Here is a 25888-nt window from a genome sequence, read left to right as displayed (position 1 = left end):
CTTCTCCCTCTGCCTGCCACTCTGTCTGCTTGTGCTCACTCTCGCTCCTCTCTCTCTCTCTGACAAATAAATAAATAAATAAATCTTAAAAAAAAAAAAAAATAAAGAGCACCTAAGAACCAAGAAGAGAAAGACCAAACAATTGAAAAAAAAATGAACAAAAGTCATGAGCAGAGAGCAAGAGCATGCATATACATAAGAGTGGGGGTAGGGGACAAGGGAGAGAAGCTTTTTTTTTTTCAAGATTTTATTTATTTATTTGACAGAGAGAGAGATCACAAGTAGGCAGAGAAGCAGTCAGAGAGAGGAGGAAGCAGGCTCCCTGCTGAGCAGAGAGCCCGATGATGAGCAGGGCTCCATCCCAGGACTCTGGGATCATGACCTGAGCGGAAGGCAGAGGCTTTAACCCACTAAGCCACCAAGGCACCCCTAAGGGAGAGACTCTTAAGCCCCACACAGAGCTCCATCTCATGACCCCGAGATCATTACTTGAGCCATTATCAAGAGTGGGATGTTTTAACCAACTGAACCACCCAGGTGTCCTCAGGCAATGCTTTTAAACATACGAAGAGATGTTCAACCTCACTCATAATAAAGGAAATAGTAATTAAAATGACATGGGATACTGTTTCTCCCCTATCAGATTGGTAAAAACCCAAAGATAACCAAGTATCCAAAGATGAATTAGTGTTCAGATATAGCTGGTGAGAGGACAAAAAGGATACAATCCCAGTGAGAGGAATTGGACAATAACAAAAATATGTGTATTTGTCCTTTGACCTAGCAATCCCATATCTAGGAATCTGGATTAATGGATATTTCTCTACTAATACAAAACAGTATTTACACTAATCTCCTGCCACTGAAAGTGTGGTCTATGGGACAGCGGCCTCAGCTACCTGGGAGCTTGTTAGAAATGCTGTATCTCAGGTCCTGCTGAATCAGAATCCACATTTTAACAATACTCCAGATTGTTCACATGTGCATTTAAGTTTGAGAAGCACAGCACTAGGTTATTGGTGGCATTATTTGTAATGACATAAGACTGGAAACAACCAAAATGACCATCGGTGACACGATGAAATACTCGATGTAGCCATGAAAAGGAATAAGGATCTCTCTGTAGCAAATACAGAGATCTCCAAAGTTTGTTAAGTGAAAAAAAAAAAGTTGCAGAACTATTGATAGATAAAGGATAGGTAACAGAATGCCGCCTTTCTGATAAGTGCACACGCACATACATGTTTGCAAAAAGGCGAGCTGGAAAGACAAATCTGAAGCCGGTAAAACTGGGTTGAAAAGGAACAGGGAGGATAAAGGTGGAGTGATACCTCTGGGTATTCCTTTATGTTTCACTACAAAAATAAAATCAAAACAGTCACAACTGGGATAGGGATGGTGGGGTCGGCTACGGCTACTGCCCTGTAGTGTCTAGAGAGGCCAGGGATGCTGTTAAGCATTCTGCGGTGTGGGAGCACAACCAAGAATTATCCAGCTCCGATGTTAATGGTGTGTAGGGTGAGAACTCTGGGCCTAGGGTAAGGATGGAGGAAGCACAAAATAGTCTTGAAGTTTCCAAAACTGACCTTGTTTTTATTTATTTATTTATTTATTTATTTATTTATTTATTTATCCTACAGACAAAGATCACAGACAGGCAGAGAGAGGAGGAAGCAGGCTCCCTGCTGAGCAGAGAGCCCAATGCGGGGCTGGATCCCAGGACCCTGGGATCATGACCCAAGCCGAAGGCAGAGGCTTCAACCCACTGAGCCACCCAGGCGCCCCCTGACCTTGTTTTTAAAACGTGGCGAACATTTTCCCCTCCATCTGTCACCTGAGCCTTTTCCATTCTCCAACACTGCTCCAAGATGGCAAACGTGGATTTCCTATGCATTTGGTTAATTTGTCAGTACCCTGGAGTGTAATTTCACATGGTTCGGAAGACTACTGGAATCTTTGAACACCCAGAGGATCACGTAGAGTTTGTTCATTTAAAAATTTCTGTCCTGGGCCATCTGGGTGGCTCTGTCGATTGGCATCCCACTCCTGATTTGCGTTCAGGTCATGATCTCAGGGGTCCTGAGATGGCGCCTGCTTAAGATTCTCTCTTTCTCCCTCTGCCCACTCCCACCACCTCACTCTTTAAAAAATAAATACATAAAAAATAAATTTCTGGGGGCGCTTGGGTGGCTCAGCGGGTTCAAGCCTCTGCCTTCGGCTCAGGTCATGGTCTCAGGGTTCTGGGATTGAGCCCCACATCGGGCTCTCTGCTCAGCGGGGAGCCTGCTTCCTCCTCTCTCTGTGCCTGCCTCTCTGCCTACTTGTGATTAAAAAAAAAAAAAAAAAAATTCTGTCCTGCACGGTACAACTTATGCCCATGTACCAGGAACTGGCACTTTTCTGGTCACTGAGAACATAATTCACGGTCTCCACAAAGCCTTGGCTGCGCAGGGCGGCCCTCTGACCAAAAACCTCTGGACGGTCACGCCTTGCTTTGATTTACTTCGCCCGGCGGCCCAGTGGGCGAGGTCTACGAAACTAGGCCCAGAAAGGCGGCGCGGCCCCTCCCGCGGCCCGCGCACGGGCGGGCTCCCGAGCGGCGGTCAAAGTGCAGACGAGTACCTGGCGCACACCTGCTCCTCTCGCTCCTCTCCCTCCTCCGCCCTCCTCCGCCCTCCTCCGCGCCCCGGCTGCGGCTCCGCGATCCCAGGGGTGGGCGGCGCTGGCTCGCTTCCCCGGACTCGCCCCGCCCTCGGGCCGCGCGGCTATTTGAGGCCGGGAGCTACTCCCTTCCCTACAGACCGCCGCGCCGACCTTCTGAGGTACTTGGCCGGGGTGGGCGTGGGACCCGTCCTGCCACACGGGGGTCTGTCCTCCGCTCCCAGGCCAGCAGAGCGGGAGACGCAGGGTGGAGAGGCCGGCGCGAGGGGAGCGGTCGGGCATCGTCGCTCAGGGGTGGGGTGGGGCGGGGTCGGGGGGACTTGCGCGGACCGGGGCGTGGCCGCGCATGGGGAGAGGCGTCGCCGCACGGGGCCGCGGTCACGCGTGGGGAGGGCGGGGCCGTGGCCCTTGCAGTTCTGGCTGGGCGGGGGTGGGGTGTGGGCGTTTGGGTTCGTGTTCCCAGGAGGAGTCCGGCTGTCCAGGACAGTGACGCCATTTGGTGAGTTGTGCGTGGAGGCCTAGGCCGGACGCGCAGCCCCGCGCCAGCCGTGGAGGAAGCGCCAGCGGGCATGGGGACAGCGCTGAGCGTGGGGAACTGCCACGCTGGGTCCCGCGGCCACAGGTGACCTCGCGCGCGGTCCCCCGCCACAGGTGACCCCACCTGCCCTGTGGCCCAGACCCGCGGGGCGCCGGGCGTTGGGAATCCAGAGTGGGGCTGGAGGCCCTAGAGCAGGCCGGGGGTCGTGGGAGAGGCAGCCTGATTCTGGTTCACTGAACCTGCACCTTGGTCTTCCTGACCATCCCCGTAGTCCGGGGACTTCGCAAATTCCGCAGCATTTTCCAGGACCCTCAGGCCTGCTGAGATAACTCGTGAGCATCATTCCAGATATTGTTACTTCTGTGTTTTTTCGTTAAACTCCCCGCAGGTAAAGTACTCCAAGATGTGGTGTCTAAGGGGCTAAGAGGACATGATAGAAATTTTCATCATACTTCAGGCTTGTGCGCTAGACGAAATTGGCACATAGGTTATTTTCTTTCCCCCTTTCTCCCCATAAAGTTCAGTTTTAGAAAAGAGGAGTATGGGAAATGAATAGTCATATGCTGCCAGGAATAAATACCTAGATGCTAGGGGGGAACTGGGTCAGTGTTGGCACTCTTACTCCTTGGGTCTGTACAGCTGTACCGGAGGACAGGAATATGACCGTCGGGAGGCTGCCTACTTCCTCCCTGGTGTGGTTTAGGACTGGTGTGGTGAGGTGAGCGGCAAATGTAACCTTTGGATTCAGGTCCTATGGCAGCATTGTATTGCTGAGCCAAGAAACGTGCACTGGGGTTAACATGAATGAAGCTGTTATCAGTATTATAGAGGTGTGCCCCAGTATTTCATGATACCTTTGAGTGATTGTATCATTTCTTTTATGTCATCACAGAGAAAGGGTACACTTTCAGTCATACTTGGCCACTTGAACTAAGTATTTAAAATTATATGAGACCAAATCCAATCCAAGGCATCTTATTACAATTCTGCATATCCTGTATAGTAAGCTCTGCCTGTTAACAGTAGAGTGGAATTAGAGTGAATGTAATCACCATTCTTTTCTGTTTATGGTAAGAGCTCTCTGTATCACACTAGGCATTTGTTATAAGATCTGGAAGAAGACCACGTGCCTTACATTTCCAAGCTAGCTGACCTGAGATCGGGCCTAGACATCTGAAGAAAGGAAATAGTGTATAATTCTACCCATTTGTTGAATACCCAGTGCATGCCAGACACTAGTTTATTTAATCCTCACAGTAAACTTGTACATAGAAGGAATCATCTCCTGTTCACATATTGGAGAACTGCTGTTCAGAAAAGGAAAACACACAGAGGATACACAGAGTACACCAGAAAATGTAGGTAGGGACAAAGCAGAAGCCCAGGTCTCCATTCAGCCAGTCTTTAAATGGTTAGATTTTGTAGGAAATTAAGGCATCCTTAATGCAAGAAGGCAAGGAAGCACAAATAGTAACACTTTAAAAACCTGATCAGTTGAATCAAATCAATTGTGAACATTAATTGCTCAAAGTTACTGATGGTGCTTTAGGGAAAAATAATGGTGCGAGGATAGTTTTGTTAGGCTTGTTTTATACACACAAACTCATATAAAATTGTTCGTTAATAAAACCTTAATACTCAGTTTTTATGTTGGCGGAGCCCATGTGCTCAAGGATGGAGGCTCCAGTACCCAGAAGGGTAGGACTGAAGTGCAGGGATGCAAAACAGGGTCTTGTTAGAACATGTGTTGGCAGATCCATTAGGCCCCACCTGCTATCCCTGACCCTGGCAACCAGGCAGCCACCCTCCCAGACCTACCAGCCACCCACCAGGAGATCAGGTCTGAATTTGATGCTCAGACTCAGGGACTGCCAGATACTGGGTTGAAACGAGGATATTATAGATCCCGTAGAAATTCCAGCCCTGCCCAGCTTGCTTCCAGAACACATCAGCAGCCACACCAGCGGATTCCTCCATTTGCTGGACAACCACAGCCAGCCACTGATCTCTTGATCACACCGCATGGAAGCCCCCAGATGACTTCCTCCCCATGTAAACAATTTCCAACAGTTTTGTATTTTCCTCTTAAATGTGACTGATACCCAAGGATCAGTCAGACATTTATGAGAAGCCTATGCATGAAACACACCTAGATAAAATAAAGCATACACTAACCACAATAAAAAAAAAGACTCCAGAGGAGGCGGTGTAGGGAGCAGGAGATAACTCAATAAAAATGTAATGATGTTTTCCAAGGAATTGGAATAGAGGGCTGTAAAGAAGGAACAGCAGAGAACAAGGAGAAGTCCTTGGAAATTAAAAATATAATTGATGAAATTAGAAAAAAAATCAGTAGAAAAGTTAGAAGATAAAATCATGGACCTCTTCCTAGAAATGGGACAAAAATGTCATTGTGGTGGAAAATGCAAGAGAGGGAAGAAGATCAGAGCAGAACTTTCTACCTCTGCGGTAAGCTGGCTTGCCCATCCCAAAGCGCCACACAAATATCTTTTTCTGTGTGTGCCATGACATGAAGGTGCTTAGGCAATATCAGATGAGATCAGTCCAAGACTTCTAAGACCTGAATAATAGGGGATACTGAAAAAGAGAACAGAGTCAGTCTGGAGGGAACTAACAAGTACCTTAAAATTTTCCCCAGAGAGGAAGGAAAATTTGAATTGCTATGTTGGAAGGTCCCACCAGGTGCACAGCAAATAAATAAACTGGGCCCATCTTAAGGACACATTGTGACATTTTAGAATATCAGGGATAAGGATAAGATTTTATGAGCGTTTTGGAGATATGGGGAAGGAGGGATGGAACTGAGGTCAGAATGTCATCAGACTTCCCAACAGCAGAGCTGCACGCTGGAAAGCAAAGTAGCAAAGTGTCAGACATTTGGAGGTAAAATGCTGTGCCGCTGTTGGGTCCATGGTCAAAGGAGCGAGACTGATACAAAGCGAAGGTCAAGCAAAGCTTTATTTCGCGCCAAGCATCAAGAATCACACTGACCGGCCAGGAATGTCTCTTGCAAAGAGGCGACCCCTCTCTTCTTTACAGACTAGCTTTTAAGGGCAAAGGCCATGTGGTTGGGCCTGGCCACACACAGGTGACCAATGAGATTGTAACACAGAGAAAGCTGCACAGTCCTGCTAGGTCACACATAAGTGACCAATTGAATTACAATTTACCCTATAGTAGATATTTGAACTAGCCTATCACCTTGGTCAGAATTGGCACCCAAAGGGCGGGGCCCATGCTCCTTGCTAGCTAGGGAGACAGTATGTGCCCCCACCGATTGGATACCTCCACCTGGCCTGACCCACCCTTGTATTTGGGCTTTGTTACCTGGGACTGGTTTCCAGGACTTGTTTTTAAGTAAGTTCCCTGAAGGGGGGGTGGGGGGGGGGCAGGGTCAGGATGGACCTGCTCTGGCTAAATAGGCCCTTACACAGCTCACTCCAGACCCTGCCACACTGTCAGTTACATGGGATGGTAAAGACTTTCAGACATGCAAGAAGCCAAAATGTATGTATTCTATTTTGGAAAACTATTGAACAATTTGTTTCATCAAAATAAGTAAATCATGAAGCAGGAGACACTGGGGTCTGACACAAAGGATATTATTGGCAAAGAGATCTCTCATAGAAGGTGGCAGTGTGGCATGGAGGAGAGCGGTGTGTCCAAAACGTGGCCAACAAACAGTGGTATCAGTGCATGAGTGTAATGAAAGAAGGCCTCGAAGTGCGATTATGCTTTAGAAAAGTCAAGTGTATAAAAATTTTATGTGGCAGTCTCATTTACAGCATGGCACATTTGGGCCTGAAAGGAAACATCTACCCAGCTTTGTCGCTGGTGTGACCCAGACAGCAGCACCAAAACTCACATACTCCCTGAAGATTCAGATTTTGTACCTTACAGTGCTTCCCCATTCAAAGAAACTGGGAGAGGGGATGAGCCCTGAGGTCTTTGGGCTGGAAAAAAAGTGGAAATGGGTCGGTAAGCCCTAGAGTTGTTGCCCTAGAACAAGAACCTTTGAGATCAACATATCAAGATAAAGGAATCAATTTAAAGAGAGCCCCCACTAGCCCAGTTATAGTGGTTCAGGCACCAAGAAGAAAACTGAGATCAGCTAAAACATTGTTTGTAAAAATCCCTGAGTCCATTAGTGACTTCAAATGAGGCAGACAAAATGAGCTTTGGAAAGGCACAAAGGAATTTCAGTAATGTTTCAGGAAGTGCTGTGTGATGATCCATCTGTGGTTGTTACTGTAAGAAGTTCTGTTATCAAGCACAGTAGTCACACAAGCCAACCCAGAGGCCTAAAAATGAAGCTCATAGCCACGTTATACAACCCAGATGGAGGAAAACTCAAATGGTACTTCATTTTAAGGGAAGACACTGGGTTACAAGAAACTGAAAGTTAGTGTTTGGTTTTGGCCTTGTAAAATCCCAGAAAAGGGAGAAATGAAGATGGAAACTCCCCCACCTACTGGGGTGTGCTTGTCTACCAAATGGTGAGTGCGGAGCTCCAGGGAGCCGCTGGGACCTCCAGTGACCAAGAACCAGACTCCTTGTGCGGGGAGGGGATGGTCCCTTAAGACTGATTGAGCACCAGGGAACCATTAAAATGAGCATTACTGTCACCTTAGGAAATGTATAAGAAGATATAACAAAGATAAAATACATTAGATCCATGGTGTTAATACCTTTGTGCTAGGCTTAAGCACAGAAATGTAGAAATGATTTTTATAACCATTGTAATGCTTTGTGTGTTCTTAAACCTGTTTGAAAGCCTTAGGTGATCCTGGCTTACTGGACTGTGTAAGTCTTGATTTATAAGGTTTATAGAAGTTTATAGAAATGTTTACTAAGGCTTGGTTTAAAAAAATTTTTTAAAGATTTTATTTATTTATTTGAGAGAGAGAGGGAGTAAAAGAGAGAGAGAATGCATGAGCCAGAGGAGGGGCAAAGAAGTAGACTTTCCACTCAGCAGGGAGCCCGAAGTGGGACTTATCCCAGGACCCTGGGATCATGATGCTTAACTGACTGAGCCAGCCAGGCAGCCCTATAAACCCTATTTTAAACTGGTAATAACTTAACTGCAATAGAATTAATATACTTTATACTTTTACTACTTCTCCCTTCCACATTATAGATAATTGCTGTTTCAACTAACATTTTTATGTTGAGTAACTAATAACAGATTATTATATTTATGGATATTTTTTTCCTACATTAATCTTTTTTTTTTCTAAACTTTTAAACCAGGGTTGTGAGTTATGTACCACTATTACCATGTTGCAGAATCTGTGACTATTTACCATTACCAATGTTTTTATGTTGGTGTTCTTTTACTCCCACTCAAAGAATTCCCTTTAGCATTTCTTGTAAAGACAGGTCTGGTGGTAATGAAATCTCTCCGCTTTTGTTTGTACGGGAAAGTCTTTATCCCTTCTTTGTTTCTTAAGGAGAGCTTCACCAGGCATAGAGTAACTAGTTGACAGTTTGGGGTTTTTAGTTTTTTTGGTTTTTTTTTCCCCCCAATATTTTTAATGTCATCCCATTTTCTCCTGGCCTGAAATGTTTTTGTTGAGAAATCTGTTTATAGCCTTACTGGTTCCCATAAGTATGTAACTTCTCTCTTTTCTCTTGCTGCTCCTAAAATTCTTTCTTTGTCTTTGACAGTTTAATTCTGGTGTGTCTCTGTGTAGCCCTGTTCACATTCAACCTATTTGGGGTCCTTTGTGCCTCATGGGTGTATATATCCATTTTTCTCCCCAGGTTTTGGAAGTTTCCAGCCATTATTGCTTTAAATAAACTCTCTGTCCCTTTTTCTTTCTCTTCTCCCTCTGGAATTCTCATGGTACAAATATGGTTTCTTTTTATTGTGTCTTATAATTCCCTTGGACTTTCTTCACAGTTTTTCATTTGTTTTTCATTTTGTTTATATAACTGAATAATTTCCAATGTTCTATCCTCCAGATCACAGATACTTTTGTCTGCATGATCAAGTCTGCCTTTGAACCTCTCAAATTCTTTGGTTCACTTATTGTACTTTCAACTCTAGGATTTCAGCTTTTTGGGATTTTTTGATGGTTGTTATGTCCTTGTCAGATTTCTCATTTCAATCCTGCATTGTTTTCCTGGTTTTGTTTAGTTGTAAGTCTGTACTTTCTTTTAGCTCACTAAACTATCTTAGGAAGATTATTCTGAATCCTTTTTCTGACAGTTCATAAATCTCCATTTCTTTTAGGTCTGTTATTGGAGCTTTATTAGTTTCCTTTGATGGTCTTCTATTTACCTGACTTTTCATGACCCTTGATTCCTTATGTTGGTATCTACATGTTTGACTAATGGGGTTCCTCTAGACTTTTCCGATTGATTTTGGCAGAGACAGTTCTTCACCAGTCAGCACAGTGGGTTTCTGGATACATCTGCTGCTAATGTTTTTAGGCGGTGGGGGGGGGGGGGCTGTTATTATGGTCTATTTTGAGACAAGGCAACTGTTCGAGCTCTGAAGATGGAAATGGTGGGTTGTGCCACTGGCTGAGAATGGTTGGCTGGGTAGGACTACTGACTTGGTTCCCTACCTAAGTGAGTCTGTGGGATAGGCTCAGCAGTTGCTTGGATTTCTGGTCCTGCTTACTAGATGTCAGGAGTGGATACTATATTCAGTAGCGATTGGGGCTCTGAATTAGCTTTCCATCCCTGGTAGGGCAGCAGGCCAGAACCGAGGGCGTGTACAACTCATTGTTTGGGGGGGCTGAATCAGGCCAGAGTGTGCACTGGGTTCCCTACTCGGGTGAGGGCACAGGTTTCACTCTGCAGATGGGGGGAGAAGCCATGGGCTGTACTCTCTGTTCAAGAGCCTGTTATTCTAGGGATGTTGAATGGGCGACAGAGCTTCTCATGTGCTCTGGATAGGTTTCCTGATTGAACGGGCTGAAGGCTGTATTCAGCAATGAGTGGGGCTATGAATTAGATTCCCTGTTCCAGTGCAGTGGGAAAAGCAGTTCTAGAGCTGGTAAAATTCTTTGTTGTCTTAACTTAGACTGATCCACATCCCAATTTCCCTGTTAAACAGGACTACTGGCTTTGCTCTGCAAATTTTCAGCTCTGTCTGTCCTTCTCTTGGCTCAACACCCCTGGGCTGAACAGCTCCCAGGGGTTGTCTCCAGCTCTTCTGGTCAGGTGGGTCTGGAAGACCCCCTCCACAGCAGCTACTGTGGTTCAGCTACCTTGCCTAGGTGGGAGAGGGAAGGCTACTCTAAGCTACTCTCAGTTTCCCAAATGGGCTCTCTGGTTGGGAGAGTCCTGGAGCTACCCTCAGTCCTCTGAATGTATCCTTCTGCCTCCATACCTGGTACTGGCTTTGCTGTGGGGACAGTCAGCTCTGCCTGTCCGCCTCTCAGCTGGAGCACCAGTGGGCAACCCAGCTTCCACCGGTTGTCACCAGGCCTTCTGGTCAGATGGGGCTGGAAGGCGCTCTCCACAGCGGGTGGGGCTATGACTTAGCATGTTAACTTGGGCACCTTCAGACCGGGCACTAGGGCTGGCACTCTCCTAGCCTGAGGATCTAATCAGGCAGATCTCCACCCCAGCGTGTTCACTATTCAGAGGTCACCCCTGACTTAGTCCTACAGATGAGCAAAGCCTCTGGGCGGGATTACTGCCTGGACATTGCAGGTTTAAACTTGGTCTGCCAAGATCCATGTGCTGGTTGTTGCGAGCCCCTCCCCTCTTGTCCATCACAGATGCCCAGTGGTTGAGCCCTGCAGATTCCACTGCAATCTCAGTAGAGAGACATCAGGGTAGGGGCTCCTGCAAAAAACCCAATGCTGGGGGAGGCTGGTTGTCTCCCCTGGGTTCTCTTTTCCCACTGGAGAAACCAGAGACTCAGGGGAGACCTCCCCTTATGGCGCAGCATTGTCGGGGGGCTGGAGGGTAGTACAGCCAGCGTGTAGCCGCTCCTCTTACTTGTCTAATGCAGTCTGTCTTCAGCCTCACCCCATGTTCTAGGATTCTCTCAGTGCTGTCTTGTTCTTGAATAGATGTTAGTTCTTCTTGTGAGGGCGAGTGAAGACAGGACCGACCTATGTTGCCATGTTGGTCCGTGCCTGGTATTTGCATCAGTAACTCTGAGTTTCACCTTTAATTAAATCCATAGATGTGAAATTTTTGGTTTGGGGAATATGAATGTTTTCATGACATTTTTGTCATCCTTTATTTTTTATATAATTCTAAATTATGATCTGGAAATATTGGCATACATATTTATACATCATTTAACAGACTAGGAAGGAATATCTATCTTAGTCATTGTTGGAAAGTAATGGTTTTTGAACTTTCAACAATTGTGTTTTGGACAGGTATCTTTAATTTGCTCTCCACCTCTCCTTTTTTTTTTGGAAGTTGTTATGTTACAGTGATTAAAAGAGTGAACTCCAGAGCCACCCAGACCTGGTTTCCCGCCTTCATCCTGCTGCTTGTATAGCCTTGTGACCACAGGGCAAGACAAAAGAGCGATGTCAAATGCTGATATCGTCAACCAGCCTTATAGAGTTGTGAGAGTGTTTTAGGAAAAGTGCTAACATAGGTTCCAGTGTGTAGTATATACTCCAAAAGCAATATTTATTTTTTCTGAAGTTAAAACTTTTTAATCTAGTTATTATTGTTCCTATTTGGGGAACAAGGGAACTGTTTTCTAATATTTTATCATCAATGATCATCACATTAAGGAAGTATAGGAAGTACCATTTCCCATTTGTTTCAAGGACATTTATTGTGAGTGGGCAATTTAGTTATTTCATGATTAACATATTTTCTGCTATAAGACTATCCTGCATATCTGGGATAAACCTATGAGGCATCATTGATTTCATGTTTCTTTTTTACTTAGCATTTTTTATAGGATGTGGATGGAATTTTACCTTTGGTGGCTATCAGTCATTTGCAGCTGAGAAATGGAAGCTGTTAGACTTCCCTGTGGGCTTTGAAGAGTGAGCCACAGGTGACATTGTTCCCTCCCATCGAGGATGAAAAGGAACATATTATCTGGCCCATTCTCTTCCTCAGACAGGGAGCAGAAATCAAGAATATATTTAGAGCCCATGAGCTGGGATTATAAACCTCGTCTCCCTCCTGACTGGTGCCTTTTCCTCTGAATGTCTTGGCTTGTTCTTCCCGGGCTCAGTATTTAAAATAAGACTGGAGCTGCTTTGTGTTGAGGAACTAGTTACTGGTCTTTCAGCTTTCTTCCCTTTTTAAAAAAAAAAAAATATATATATATATATATACTTTTGAATCTTTCAGCTTTCTTGACTCACTGAGGGGCTGTGCTATCTTGGGGGCAAAGCCAGAGGTCCCCCTGTCCCCAGGCAAGAAGATTAGTGTGTCCGGGGACCCACAGACACCTGTATCAGGAATTTGCTTCTTGTCCTGTGGGACCTCCTCTTACCTAGTTCTTAATTCTTATACCTATTTTTTTTTAAAGATTTTATTTATTTATTTGACAGACAGAGAACACAAGTAGGCAGAGAGGCAGGCAGAGAGAGGAGGAAGCAGGCTCCCTGCCGAGCAGACAGCCTGATGCGGGGCTCCATCCCAGGACCCTGAGATCATGACCTGAGCCGAAGGCAGAGGCCCTAACCCACTGAGCCACCCAGGCGCCCCTCTTAAACCTATTTTTAACAGTTGTTTCCTTTAAAATTGATAAGCAGGGAGCATTTGCTAATACAAAATCCAAATAAGCAGTATAACTTCGCATCCGTTTCATATAATGGCTACTTTTGTTTATGTTGATGTTCCCAAGGCCCTGCGGAATCCTGAAGCTATTTCTCTATCATACGATCAGTTGTATTTAGGAGAATTTTAGTAGTGGGTGTGTTCTATTGTACTTTCATGAGAAATTAGCAATTTAAGATACGTACGGAAAGTCTGAGCAAACCAGGAGTGCCAGCGCCCCACCTTTTCTCTATAATGAATAAAGGAGAGTTTGAAAACAAAGAGTTTAAACAAGGACCATAAATAAAATTTATCAGGTGTATTTATTAAGTATTCGTTTTCTGCAGCTCTTGTAACAAATCACCACAACCTCAGCGCATTTACTCTCACGCTTCTGGAGGCCAGAAGGCTGGCAGGTTTCACTGAGCCACCCTGAGGGGCTGCAGGGCCGTGCTCCCTCCAGAAGCTCGAGAGGAGCATCTGTCCCGTGCCCTTTCCAGCTTCCAGAGCTGCGGTTCCCCCAACCTTTGGTTGTCTCCCCTTCCTCCAGTTTTCAAGCCACAGGTAGCGCTTTGCTTCTGTCCCCACATTGCTTTCCTCCTTGGTCACATCCTCCTCTGCCCGCCCGCCTCTCATTAGGATGACGTTTAGGGGTCACTTGGATAATCCCCAGTGACCTCCCCATGTCCAGATCCTTCCTTTAATCACATCTGCAAGGTCTCTGCTGTATAAGGGAACGTTCGCATGTTCCAGGCAGGAGTTGGGCTGGGGGCCTCTTTGCTGCCCATATTCAGCGGTCCACAGTTATAAACGGAAAAGCACGCTCTGTGGAGAGTGGGTTTACTCCTCATTCTCTGGTCTGGGCCTTTCAGTCAGATTTGTCCTCCCCTCTCCCTTCTACTCCCTGAAAATATCTAGTGTCGCCCTTTCCTTGTTCCGTAGGTTTCCACGCATAGCTCAGATGAGTCATTTCCCCAATCTCTGACAGGGGAAATGTGAATCTGGTAAATATTTGTCAAGACAGCAGAGCAGGCAGGGGCTGCTTCTCCCAGAGTCTGCTCCTCCCAGGCCCGCTGCTGCGTCTGCAGCTAAGCTGGCTGATGGGGCCCTTGGCTGCCTCTTGCCTTCCCGCCTACCCTTCTGTCCTACCTCAGGCTCTTCCTCAAGTAGGGACATCTAGAGCCACAGTGCAAAGACAGGGTATTGGCCCTGAGTTCAGCCTTAGCTATTTAGTTCCTTAGCTTGGCTTTATCACTTCACCTCTGTGACCTTTAGCTCCCCTGTCATAAAATGGGGAGTCGATGATAGGTCTTTCTAGAGAACTGTTTGAAGGTTCTCATACCCACCCCATCCTAGACCGCCCAGAAGTATTCCTGTTCTGGACCCCGCCTAGACCACCGGGGTCATGGCCACATGCCCTCCATGCCTACCTGTGCAGTCTGACCCCTTACCCCTGAGGCCTGTATCTGGGGGTGGCCAGGGGCATGTACCTGCTGTCACATACCCTTGTCTGGAACAAGGGGCAAGGAGGCCTATGACAGCAGGGGGTCTGGGGAACATGGCCATAGATTTGGGCCTCGGCACAAGCAGAGGTTTCATAGAAGGAGAACTGAAGGTCAAAAGTCCTTGTTTTTAAGGCTTTCATATATCTTTGCATGTGGTTTGATTTATCTTTTATCTTTGGGCTTCAGGTTATCTTAAAATGGAGTCCTCCCACATCTTAAAAACATTCAACCATCTTTTTTTGCATAACCTTGTGGTTGGATTGATCATTTTAAATGATTTTTGAAGGATTAAATAATACATACAAACCCACACAACACACCAAACAATAAGAAATGGAAGCAAAAGCCAATAACTCCTTTCCTGACCGTCCCCACCCCCCCGGAAGTAACTTGGGTAAGCTGTCAAATGTATAACTTTCCACACTTCCTCTGTGCTCCCAGGTAGGTGGATACATAGCCGTCCTCACTGCCCTTTCCCCCCCACACAACAGGATTATATTATTAGTACGTTGTTCAGTTTTATTTTTCACTTAATATTAGATGTGCACAAAATAATTTTGAAGGCCCCAAAAAGAAATAGAGTTTTGTGAATATACGTATTTACCCACTGAACCAAAGTGGTAACCACTAATAACAGAGTGAAATATAGTCAATGTGTAAGCCTGTATTGATGTGATACTGATTTTACTGTATTATTTATTTGTTTATTTATTTAATTTGGAATGTGATACTGATTTTAGAACCATTCTTTCAGGCTCACCGTCATGGATACTCTTTCGGAGGCAAATGGCACATTTGCCTTAAGTCTTCTGAAAAAGCTGGGTGAAGACAACTCAAAAAATGTGTTTTTCTCACCCATGAGCATCTCTTCTGCCCTGTCCATGGTCTTCATGGGCGCAAAGGGAAACACGGCAGCCCAGATGTTCCAGGTACGTACCTGAAGCCATTTCTGGGCGACAGGAAATGCTATTAATTTGTCAGTTGAGCTGGTCTTCATGTTCACCTCCAGGATTTGCTCCTGACAGGTCCCTCTGCTGGTGTTGGGGAATGGGGACAGAGCTGTGGGTGACATGCTAGTTCTGAGGGAGCGAGCACCTGGAGTGGTGGCCTTAGATCTATGAGGGAGGAAGTGGTGTGCTCTATGAAGAAGGATGAGTGACGTCACTAGCCCGGACTATGCTTTTTCCATGAGTTTGAGTTTGTGAGTAGGGAGTCCATCACACGGCCCATGCTGAGTTCCGTGATAGTGTTTGGATGTTGTCACTTGCTTTTCAGTTGTTAGAAATTGATATGTTAATTTTCTCACTGAAGTGTAAAACCTTCTTAGAATGGCACTGCTCAGTCACAGATGTTTCCAGTAATGCCTCAGTTGTTTGCTGTTGACTAACCAGTACCCTAAAACTTAGCAGCTTAAGATGACAATTTCCTGGGCCCTGACTCTGGCTGTGTTGGGGATATTTCTCCACTTGGCCCCAGCAGGGTCTCTGCTGTGGGGTCTTGGGCCTCCTCCATGTGGCCTCCTCGGCGTGTCTCCTTGGCCGGGTGGCCTGGGCTTCCTTACAGGATGGTACCCAGCTTCCAGGAGGACCAGCTTAAATGCACAAAGCCTTATGCAGCCCTTTCTGTTCGAGGAGTGCCTGTGTTTGCAGAGAAGGGGGACCTGGTGGGCAGCCTTATTTGCAGACAGACTCCGAGTAGTGAGCCCACAGAGTAGGGCTTGCAGAGGGCACTGTGGCCTGAGGGTGCTCGCGGGGCTCTGCCCCGCCCCCCTGCAGGAAGTGCCTTTTATCTTCCATTGGACCAGTCTTCTCTTAAGCTGTATCTGTACTAGGCTGAGTTAGTGTTGTATCCATTTTGGGAAGTCTGGGCACACTGACATTGTGCATTTGTATTCTGTTTTGGATTTCAGACACTTTCTTTAAGTAAAAGCTGTGGAGGAGGGGACGTGCACCAGGGGTTCCAGTCGCTTCTCACGGAAGTCAACAGGACTGATGCACAGTATTTGCTTAGAACCGCCAACAGGCTCTTTGGAGACAAGTCTCATGAATTCCTCTCGGTAAGTCATACACACTGTTTTTGACCAAGAAAGTAAAGACGCCAAGAGGGTGGGGAGGAGGGATCATGAGGTGACAGCAGGTAGCCTGGGGGTTATGAATTCACACCGGTGGGCAGAAACTTGGCTCTCCGTTCACTAACTTCATGCATTCTCTTGAACCCTGCTTCAGTGCTATCTTCTGTAAAGTGAACCTTCTCACAAATACTGTCTAGATTTTTGTGAAGCTTCAATGAGATAATTATAAAAGAATTAACATGGAGCAAACACAGCTCAAGGTGAATTGGCCAAGGGGCGCCTGGCTGGCTCATCAGAAGAACATGTGACTCTTGATCTTGGGGTTGTGAGTTTGAGCCCCACGTTGGGTGCAGAGATTACTTAGAAATAAAACCTTTAAAAAAAAATAAGAGGTAAACTGGCTGAAACAAAGAAGGCATCAAAAGGAATATTTCTAATCATTGTTTTCCACATTTGATCATTTTTTTGTGCATGTGATACTTGGTCAACTTTTTACACTTGTAAATATTTTTATCATTTTTTCCAGTGCAGAATTTTTATAAAGTTATTTGTCTAATTATACTGGTTCTCTTTATTTATAGTACTTTCAGGCTTTTTTTTTTTAATTTTTCAGAAACTACTCAAGTAATTTGTGAGCACCTTCTTGTTATATAAGGAGTATATTCTTATTATATAAAAATGCAAGCAAAGCAGGCAAAGCAAGAGCTCTCACAACCACTTCCATACCTCATCACTCCCCTTCCAGTATATGAGCTTTTATAGATTTGAGGTGTATCCCCCACACATGGAGAAATAAATCTGTTTGGTGAGGTTTTCTCTACCTAATGTCATTATACCATAATATTATTTCATAACTTGTTTCTTTTTTTTTATTTTTTTTTTTTAAGATTTTATTTATTTATTTGACAGACAGAGATCACAAGTAGGCAGAGAGGCAGGCAGAGAGAGAGGAGAAAGCAGGCTCTCCACGGAGCAGAGAGCCCGATGCGGGGCTCGATCCCAGGACTCTGGGATCATGACCCGAGCCAAAGGCAGAGGCTTTAACCCACTGAGCCACCCAGGCGCCCCTCATAACTTGTTTCTTTTTACCCAGCTCTGTCTGAAATTCTTTGCATCTTGGGCATTGACCTCTGTTTCACTGTTATCTGCTGTTCCTCAGTATGCAAGTACTGAACCGCACCTAGTGTGCTCCTCCCCCACTGACCGGCATTTAGACGGTGAACGTTAGGGTACATGATCCATTGCCTCTGTGCACGTGTTACCCCAAGATGGATTCGTAGAAGGGAGAAGGGAGTGAAGCTTTCAAGTTGTAGCAAATATTGCCAGATTGGCCAAAGTGCTGTGGTCATCTACCTTCTCTCTAGAAATACTAGCAGAGTGCTCATTTCCACTCGCATCAACACTGCATTTGGTTAACCTCTTAAATTTTGATAATTAATGAGATTGACCTACTTATGTTTATTGAACATTTGTATCTTTCTGAGAATTTTCTTTGCACGCTTTTTATTGGGCTATGTATCTTTTACTGTTTTTTGAGTTCTATATTCGGGGTATCAATCTTATTCTATTATATGATTTTTTTCATTATTTTTTAAAACTTGTTTCAGACTGAAATTATCTTAAAATAATTGGAATAAAGTAAATGTAGTCAAGCATGAGGTCAAATATTGGCAAGATTTGTTCCCCACAGTGTGGTTTTTTGCAGCTTATCTTATTTTATTAGTCTTAGGCATTTGTCATCTTTTTATAAGCCTTTGGCATAAAGAAGAACAAAACTTCGAATAAACACAAAGAATTAGTGGATTTTCTTTAATTTTCTTTCTTTTCTGTTGGATACTTTAAGAAAAGCATTGATTTTTTTTTAAGTGAAATTTTTTTTTTTAAGATTTTTTTTAATTGAGAGAGAGAGCGAGAGAGCGTGTGCACACAGAGGTAGAGTGGGAGGGAGAAGCAAACTCCCCCCTGAGTGGAGAGCCAGATGCGGGATCCCAGGACCCTGGGACCATGACCTGAGCCAAGGGTGGATGCTTAACTGACTGAACCACCCAGGCACCCCAGCATTGATGTTTTGAATCTTATTTTGATATTGAAATATAAGGCGGTTGTTTCTCAATTATTTCTTATTTAGTGTTCCAAGTATCCAGTACCAATCACGACATACCATGAGATATTCCTTCAATTTGATTAGTCATTTCTTATAAAACAGTAATTTAAATAGCAAACATTTGTTTTCAAATGTGTTTAGAAGTTGTTGAAATCACCCAAGGCTGTGACAGGTTATCAATACGCCAGGGCCCAGGTTTCTTCCAGAATAGTTTCTTACTCTGAGAGACTCACACGGTTTTCACGGGCACAGAGCTGCCGTGGAGTGGCAACATAGGCAGAGCACAAACGCTACGTGGATGAAATGAAATGATACCCCCCGCCCACCTCGGGCAGCGTCTGCAGCATGCTGAGAATTCAGTGATGTTGTACGAAATAGCCCTGACGCTAAGAATTCATCTGGCCCTCAGACCAATGCCGTATCCTCATTCGCAGGGAAAGACAAGGAAGCTGAGAGAGACAAAGTGCTTTTTTAAGGTCACACAGCTAATAAGTTGCAGGACCAGCGTTGGTAGCTACTGTGCCCCATTCCCTCTGTCATGTTGTCTCAAAGGGGAAGCGTGAAATCCTGCATTAGAAAACCAGTCCTGAAAAGGGGGATTAAATATTTAGCTGTAAGCTGTTCAAAAGAAAGATGGGGAAACCATTCCGTAGTGCGTAGTGGCCACAAATGGGTTATTTCAGTCTGTTCACTTTCTATCAGATTTTCTGCTTTTATGGGGCATGATGTACATGTTCATGAATGACATCATCATTTAACAGACTATATTAACAAAATATAGTTTAAACTTTTTTGAGAGTTGCTCATGCTCTAAGATGGAGCCATCCAAAGTGGTAGAAACTAGACACATGTAGCTATTTGAATTTCCGTGTGAGTAATTACAATTACAGTTCACTATTCAGTTCCTCAGTGGCCTGGGCCCTATTTCAAGTGTTCAGGAGCTGCACAAGGCACCGTTTGGGACAGCACCGACTTACAACATTGCTAACATCATCACAGAAAGTTGTAGTGGAAGGGGTGGAGTGGGATCACGCACTTCCCCTGTTGTACGGAACAGCAGGCCCTTGTTTCCAGTCCATTGTTCTGGAATGTTCTGGAGGCAGCTGTGGCTCTTGCTGTGGGCGGGACTCACATAGCAAACATGTTGGCTGTCCAGGAATGACACTCTAGTAGCCTCAGAGTCTCAGTGTCTCTGGACTTGCCTCACTGTTGCAGAGCTAGTTCCTCGAGGAATCTCGCAGCTCACGATGTTTCTTTGATATTCAGACCACTGTTTCACTGGGTTTGTACGCTAAGATTAAATGTAGCTGAAGAACGGATTTTCGTTAGTTCCTCATACTTCAGTTTGATTAGTCTTTGCTTATGAAATAGTAATTTAAATAGCAAACATTTGTTTTCAAATGTGTTTAGAAGTTGTCGAAATCACCCAGGAGTGTGACAGGTTATCAATAGGCGAGGGTGTATTGTATTGTATATTTGTATATTCCGCATGTAAATCATAACATCGCCGACATTCTGATTGGGTGCCACGAAGAAGTAAGCTCTAACGGTTGGCTGTTTCTGCAGCCATGTGATTATGTTGCTCTGTCTCTCCTAGTCTTTCAAAGACTCCTGCCTCAAGTTCTACCAAGCGGAGATGGAAGAGCTCGACTTTCGAAACGCTGAGGAAGAGTCCAGGGCACACATCAACACCTGGGTGGCCGAAAAGACGGAAGGTGAAAATACAGTGTTACTCTGTCTTAACAGTATTTTAATTGATCTCACTGTCCATTCCTTCACAGGACCTTCCGCATGTAAACAGGAATGACATTTTTCTCTGAATAACTGTAAATTTTTAAAATCTGCTTCTGAGATATTGTCAGTGTTTGCTTATTTTCTCAAGCTCTTCCCTGGTCTCATTGGTGCATCTGTGATATCCCTCAATCTTCAGTACTCCTCTTCTAGAACAATCCATATGGTTGTCATTGTTGTCAATATAGACCTTCTTTTCATAAATACTATAAAGAAAAAGACAGAGCCAGGCTTCGTGCCATCTGCCTGCCCTGTGTTGCCCATGCCGTGTGGACTGCCACGCATCCTGGTAGGACCCTCGCTCGAGCCCTCCCCCTCCTGCGGCTCTTCACTGACACTGCCCTGGACACGCACACTGCCGCTCGCCTTTCTGACTGTCCCTTATGTGCCTGTCTTTGATCGTAGGCGCCAGGCATTCCTTTCTGTCTCACTTGCTGGGAATTCATCCCACACGGACTCCTTTGTCCATTTTATGTTTTGCTCAAGTGATGGTATTTTTCTTACCAGGGCTTTTTAAGTTTTTGTTGCTGCTGTTGTTTTACGGAGCAGAATCCCCTTACATGGTTATATTTGGGGGACAATAAACTCTTTTTATCTGTGTATTTCACAGGGAGATTGCCCAATTTAAATATTGTCCCAGGTGCATGCACCGGGAAACTTTTTTTTTTTTTTAATTTAAATTCTGGCTAGTTAACGTACAGTGTAAGGTTAGTTTCAGGAGTATAATGTAGTGATTCAGCCCTTCTGTACATTCTTCAGTGCTCATCCAGATAAGTGCCCTGTTAATCCCCATCACCTATTTCAACCCATCACCTGCCCAGGTCCCCTCTGGTAATGGTCAGTTTGTTCCTTATCGTTAAGAGTCTGTTTCTTGGTTTGTCCCTCTCTTTTTTCCCCCTTACTCCTTTGTTTTGTCTCTTAAATTCCACACATGCATGGGATCACGTGGTATTTGTCTTTCTCTAACCATCTTGCAATTCTTTTAGTTCATTGATTCTTTAATTCTTCTCTTCAGGTCAGATTACAGAGTTGCTGTCTCCGGGTTCAGTGGATTCAATGACGAATCTGATTCTCGTGAATGCCATCTATTTCAAAGGAAACTGGGATAATCAGTTTAACAAAACGCAGACCATGGAAAGACCATTTAAAGTCAGCAAGGTGAATATTTTGGAATAACAAAGGAGATTCTTGGAGACAGTCCCTGTGTTCACACTGGTTTTTAAAATATGCAAGAAAGCTCACCTCACAAGCTACCTTGTGCCCTGTGCGTCCTCAGGCGGTCGGGCAGCCAGGCTCCCCAGCGTGCCTTGCCCTTCTCCTTTGCTGTGTCATCAAAGGTAGCTGCATACTCATAGGCTACGGTTGCCAGGTGTTCTGTCTACAATCACAAATCCCATGTCAGTTGTCAGGCTTAAGGTCTTCCTTGGCTTTCTAGAACTTTTGAGATAAAGTTTGAACTCCAAAATATGGTATATGAGCCTCTTTGTGGACCCAGATCCTACCTATTTATCCCCATTTCTCTATCTTCATTCCCATCAGTACCTGTATACCCCTTCCGTTCCAGCAGCATCTGGAAGCCTTCCCTGACCATCCTCCTGGTGGGGATTTCCGTATCCCTCCTCTCCGCAGCCGCAGCGCCCCCTGCTGGTCCCCAGGGGGGCATTGCGGTGGTTGAAGGGCCGAGGCTGTCTCACTGGTGCCAGGCATGTAGTTGGTGCTCAGTGAACTCTGAACAAATGAGTGATCTGCAGCCTTCTTTTGATAATAAGGAGAAAAAACCTAATTTTTGTTTAAAAAACAAGCAAAACAAAAGGACACATATATAGAATAGACAGCAAGTTGAGCTGTCTCTAGCTTCAAAGATGTTATTTGCTGGTGGCCTTTTATCTTTTCTGTCACTGAATCTAGTATATTCTTTCTTTTTTTACTTATCTTTAATTGTAGAGATTTTTGCACATACATCTAAGTAGACCGAATAGATTAGTTACAGCCTATTCCTGATCATTGACTATGAGTTGGATCTTCTAAGCAGACAGGAGCCTCAACTTTCAGTTTCTCAAGAAACATATTTTCCTTTGAGCTTTATTCTGAAATGAACTGCCCTGTTTTCACCGGGGAAATGATTACTCTCCTTGAAATTCATCTTTAACAAGATGTATGTTTGGACTTGATTCGTGGAAAGTTCATCTCCCCTAGGAGAGGCCTGTGGGGGCGCCGGGAGTGGGGCCGCTGGGAACCAGCTCCCCGTCTTTCTGCTCTGCCATGCCTAGCGTGCGGCCCTCATCTGCGGTCACGGTCATGGCAGCCACCATCCATGGGGAAGGGAGGGAGAGGATGAAGGGTGAGAGCAAAAGTCCTCTCCTTTGGGGCTCTGACATCTTATTCAGAATGAGAAACCTCTCTTCTGTGTCTCATAGGCGCAATTATGTATGGCCTCTGCTGGCTGCAGGGAGGTGAGGACGTCTAGCTTGCTTCCTCATTCTCTCCAGTAGAGAAAGGCAGAAGGAGCACAGCAGGTGTTGAGCCCACCAGCTTATCAGGCTGGGGGTTGTGCCTGAAAGTAAACAGATTTTGAGTTCCTATAGATTTTTAAAATTCTTTTGTTTCTAAGTAAGATGAAGCTTCTCTCTGTAATTGTATACTTCATGAATCATTCAGTTACTGAGATTGGATCCTTTCATATTATTAGACTGAGGGCTTTGGGTCCTGGATGGGTAGAAGGAGAAACTGCCTCAGACAGGGGTCAGCAAACTGCAGCCCGAGGCCAAAGCCAGCCCACCACTTTTTTTTTTTAAAATAAATTTTAATGCAACATAGTCATACTTATTTCATGCTGCAACTATAGAGTTGAGTAGTTGGGACAGAAACTGTATGGTCCATAAAGTTGAAAATATATACTGTCTGGCCTGTTAGAGAAAAGGGGTGCTGATGGCTGGCCCTGGAGGTGAATGGGACGCTGAGGAATGAGGGTGCAGGCATGGCTCAGGCCAGTTCAGGCGTGCGTTGGCAAGGCACAGGAGAAAAGCCAAAACCAAAGTTTCTTGCTTGTGACACAGAGTCACGTGCTAGCCCAGAGACCTGGGGACTGCAGCGTGGGGCTTGGCCAGTTCACAGCCGCTGTGGATCTCATACTTGCACGCAAGTCAGAAGTTGAGGGGGGCTGCTGGCTAGGATGTGGTCACTGCCCCGGGTCTTTCTTACTGCCTGGCTCAGGGCGCATTGGTGACGAAGTGCACTGTTCTCCTGGTAAGATGTGTTTGTTTTGCCTGGTCCTGTAGTTGTTGATCCATTTGTTCAGCCTGTGCTGGTTGGGGGCCAGGCGCGGTGCCTAGTCCCATCATAGTGTGCACAAAACTGGTGACGCTTCCTCTCGCGAAGCTGCTGTTTTCCTGGGGGTGAGAGAGTGGGTATGCCTGGGAAAATAGGAGTGTATGGGACTGCGGTAGTGATCCAGAGACAGACACAGGGGAAGGATCCAGCCTGGCGCTGGGGGTATGGTTTCAGGGTGCAGCCCTCACTGAGCAAAAACCAGAATGACACAAGGGCGCATGCCATCCAGGTTCTGGGGTCAGCAGGGCTGGGTTTGCCCACGGAACCATCCAGGGGCCCCTGTGACTGCAGCAGACAGGCAAGGGGAGATGGGAGCAGAGAGCGTGGGGGACGAGCTCTTGTCATGTCACAGATTGCTTTAAGGGCTTCAGCTTTTTTACTCCCTTGGAGTAGAGGGGAACCACAGAGAGCTGCTCAACCCAAGAGTGATTTGATTTCATTTATGATAATATTTTAAAAGCAGAGCTGATACGACTTGCTAATGATTCCATTGTGGGGTGAAAGACAGGAGTCAGGAATACTCCAGAGTGTTTGACAGTGGGGTGAATGGCAGTGCTGTCACCTGAGATGGGGAACATGGTGGGTGGAGCAGACCCGGAAGGGACTGTGAGGAGCCCAGTGTGACATATGACATTGAAGGTTCCTTCACTGTCCAAATGCAGGCGCCAAGTAAGCACGACACACGGGAACATAACTGTCTGGAGTGCAGGGGAGGAGTCCCGGCTACAAGTACACGTTTGGTATTTCTGTTTAAAGTCACAAGATTGAGATCACCGAGAGACAAGCAGTGTAAGGACTGAGTCCTAAATACCCCAGTGTTTGGAGGCTGAGGCAATGGAGATGGGCCGGCACAAGAGGGGGCCGAGGTAGTGTTCCAGAAGCCAGCTGAGGAAGTGTTTGTAGAACCCCCACTGGCTGGTTCTGTCCATTTGTCCCATGTGTCCACTGGGTCTGGTTTCAACTTAATGTTTATCTGTTTCCTTTATAGAATGAGGAGAAACCTGTGCAGATGATGTTTAAAAAATCTACCTTTCAAATGACCTACATAGGAGAAATATTCACCAAAATTCTGGTGCTCCCCTATGTGGGCAAAGAGCTGAACATGATCATCATGCTTCCAGATGAAAACACGGATTTGAGGACGGTAAGGAGCACTGGGCAGTCCTGGCGCTTGCCGGCAGGGGCTGTGGGGGCTGCCTCTGAAGGTCGCGTGACGTCCCGTTCCTGCCACCCTTCGTGCACCGCCCGGAGCGCTCTCAGCCCAGCACATGGTTCTCTGGGGCAGCAGCGTTCTAGATCTGAACATCTTCAACTCTCTTCTAGGTGGAGAAAGAACTCACTTATGAGAAATTCACAGAGTGGACGAGGCCGGACATGCTGGACGAGGAAGAGGTGGAAGTTTTCCTCCCTAGATTTCAGCTGGAGGAGGATTACGACATGAAGAGTGTCCTTTGCTCTCTGGGCATGACCGATGCCTTTGAGCAGGCCAAGGCAGACTTCTCTGGGATGTCATCCAGGAAAGACCTGTATCTGTCCAAGGTGGTGCACAAGGCCTTCGTGGAGGTGAACGAGGAAGGCACGGAGGCCGCGGCGGCCACCGCGGCCATCATGATGTTGCGGTGTGCGAGAATCGTGCCCCGGTTCTGCGCCGACCACCCCTTCCTCTTCTTCATCCAGCACAGCAAGACCAACAGCATCCTGTTCTGTGGCCGCTTCTCCTCCCCGTAAGGACATAGTCAGCCCAAGCGGAGTCCTCTTCCTTTCTCCTGCCGGCCTGCTTTTCCTGACTCTTCACAATGTGCCTACAATGCAAAATGACCTTGGGTGACAATCCAAAAATAAAAGGCCCGATTTTGAGACCCTGTGTCCTGGACTCCTGTATGTGTCTGTGTTCACGTGTCAAATGTTTCTGAGGATCGGAAACTGCCATTCAGGCAGCCCTGTGCTCACATTGGCAGGGCCAGCGCCAGCCACTTAGCCAGTCCCGCTGCTCAGAGCGGTGTGGTTCCCTCCACCCTCACACCTGCCAGGCTCCCAGGTCCTCACTTTGGGCAGAATGTGGCTCTCCTGCAGGAACAGGAGGACTCATGGTGCCTCTCCTCTGCTCGGTGGCACATTAGTGAGAGGACAGGGTGACACAGCTTATGGGGTGCCGGGGGAGC

At 46.0% G+C, this 25888-nt stretch overlaps 1 protein-coding gene across 5 annotated transcripts in view; it reads left to right on the top strand.

Moving 5' to 3' along the window:
• Positions 1-25592, top strand: part of LOC308343964 (serpin B6-like) — a 49988-nt gene extending 24396 nt beyond the window's left edge. For 3 of the 5 annotated variants that reach the window (XM_080805232.1, XM_080805234.1, XM_080805235.1), the window contains 6 exons: positions 15185-15359; positions 16340-16486; positions 20203-20320; positions 21412-21554; positions 24715-24870; positions 25050-25590. In XM_080805232.1, coding sequence (XP_080661358.1) covers positions 15195-15359; positions 16340-16486; positions 20203-20320; positions 21412-21554; positions 24715-24870; positions 25050-25454 — 1134 coding nt within the window. In that variant the 5' untranslated portion in view covers positions 15185-15194 and the 3' untranslated portion in view covers positions 25455-25590. Of the gene's footprint in view, positions 1-2531; positions 2823-2989; positions 3161-15184; positions 15360-16339; positions 16487-20202; positions 20321-21411; positions 21555-24714; positions 24871-25049 lie in introns of those variants that run through there. The other 2 variants (XM_080805231.1, XM_080805233.1) reach the window with 2 other exon arrangements.
• The last annotated feature ends 296 nt before the right edge of the window (positions 25593-25888 follow it).

Source organism: Martes martes (assembly GCF_963455335.1).
Source record: "Martes martes genome assembly, chromosome: 6".
In the NCBI taxonomy this organism is placed as follows: Eukaryota; Metazoa; Chordata; class Mammalia; order Carnivora; family Mustelidae; genus Martes; species Martes martes.
Note: the sequence above shows the minus strand (reverse complement) of the source record. Positions and strands in the feature narration are given on the sequence as shown.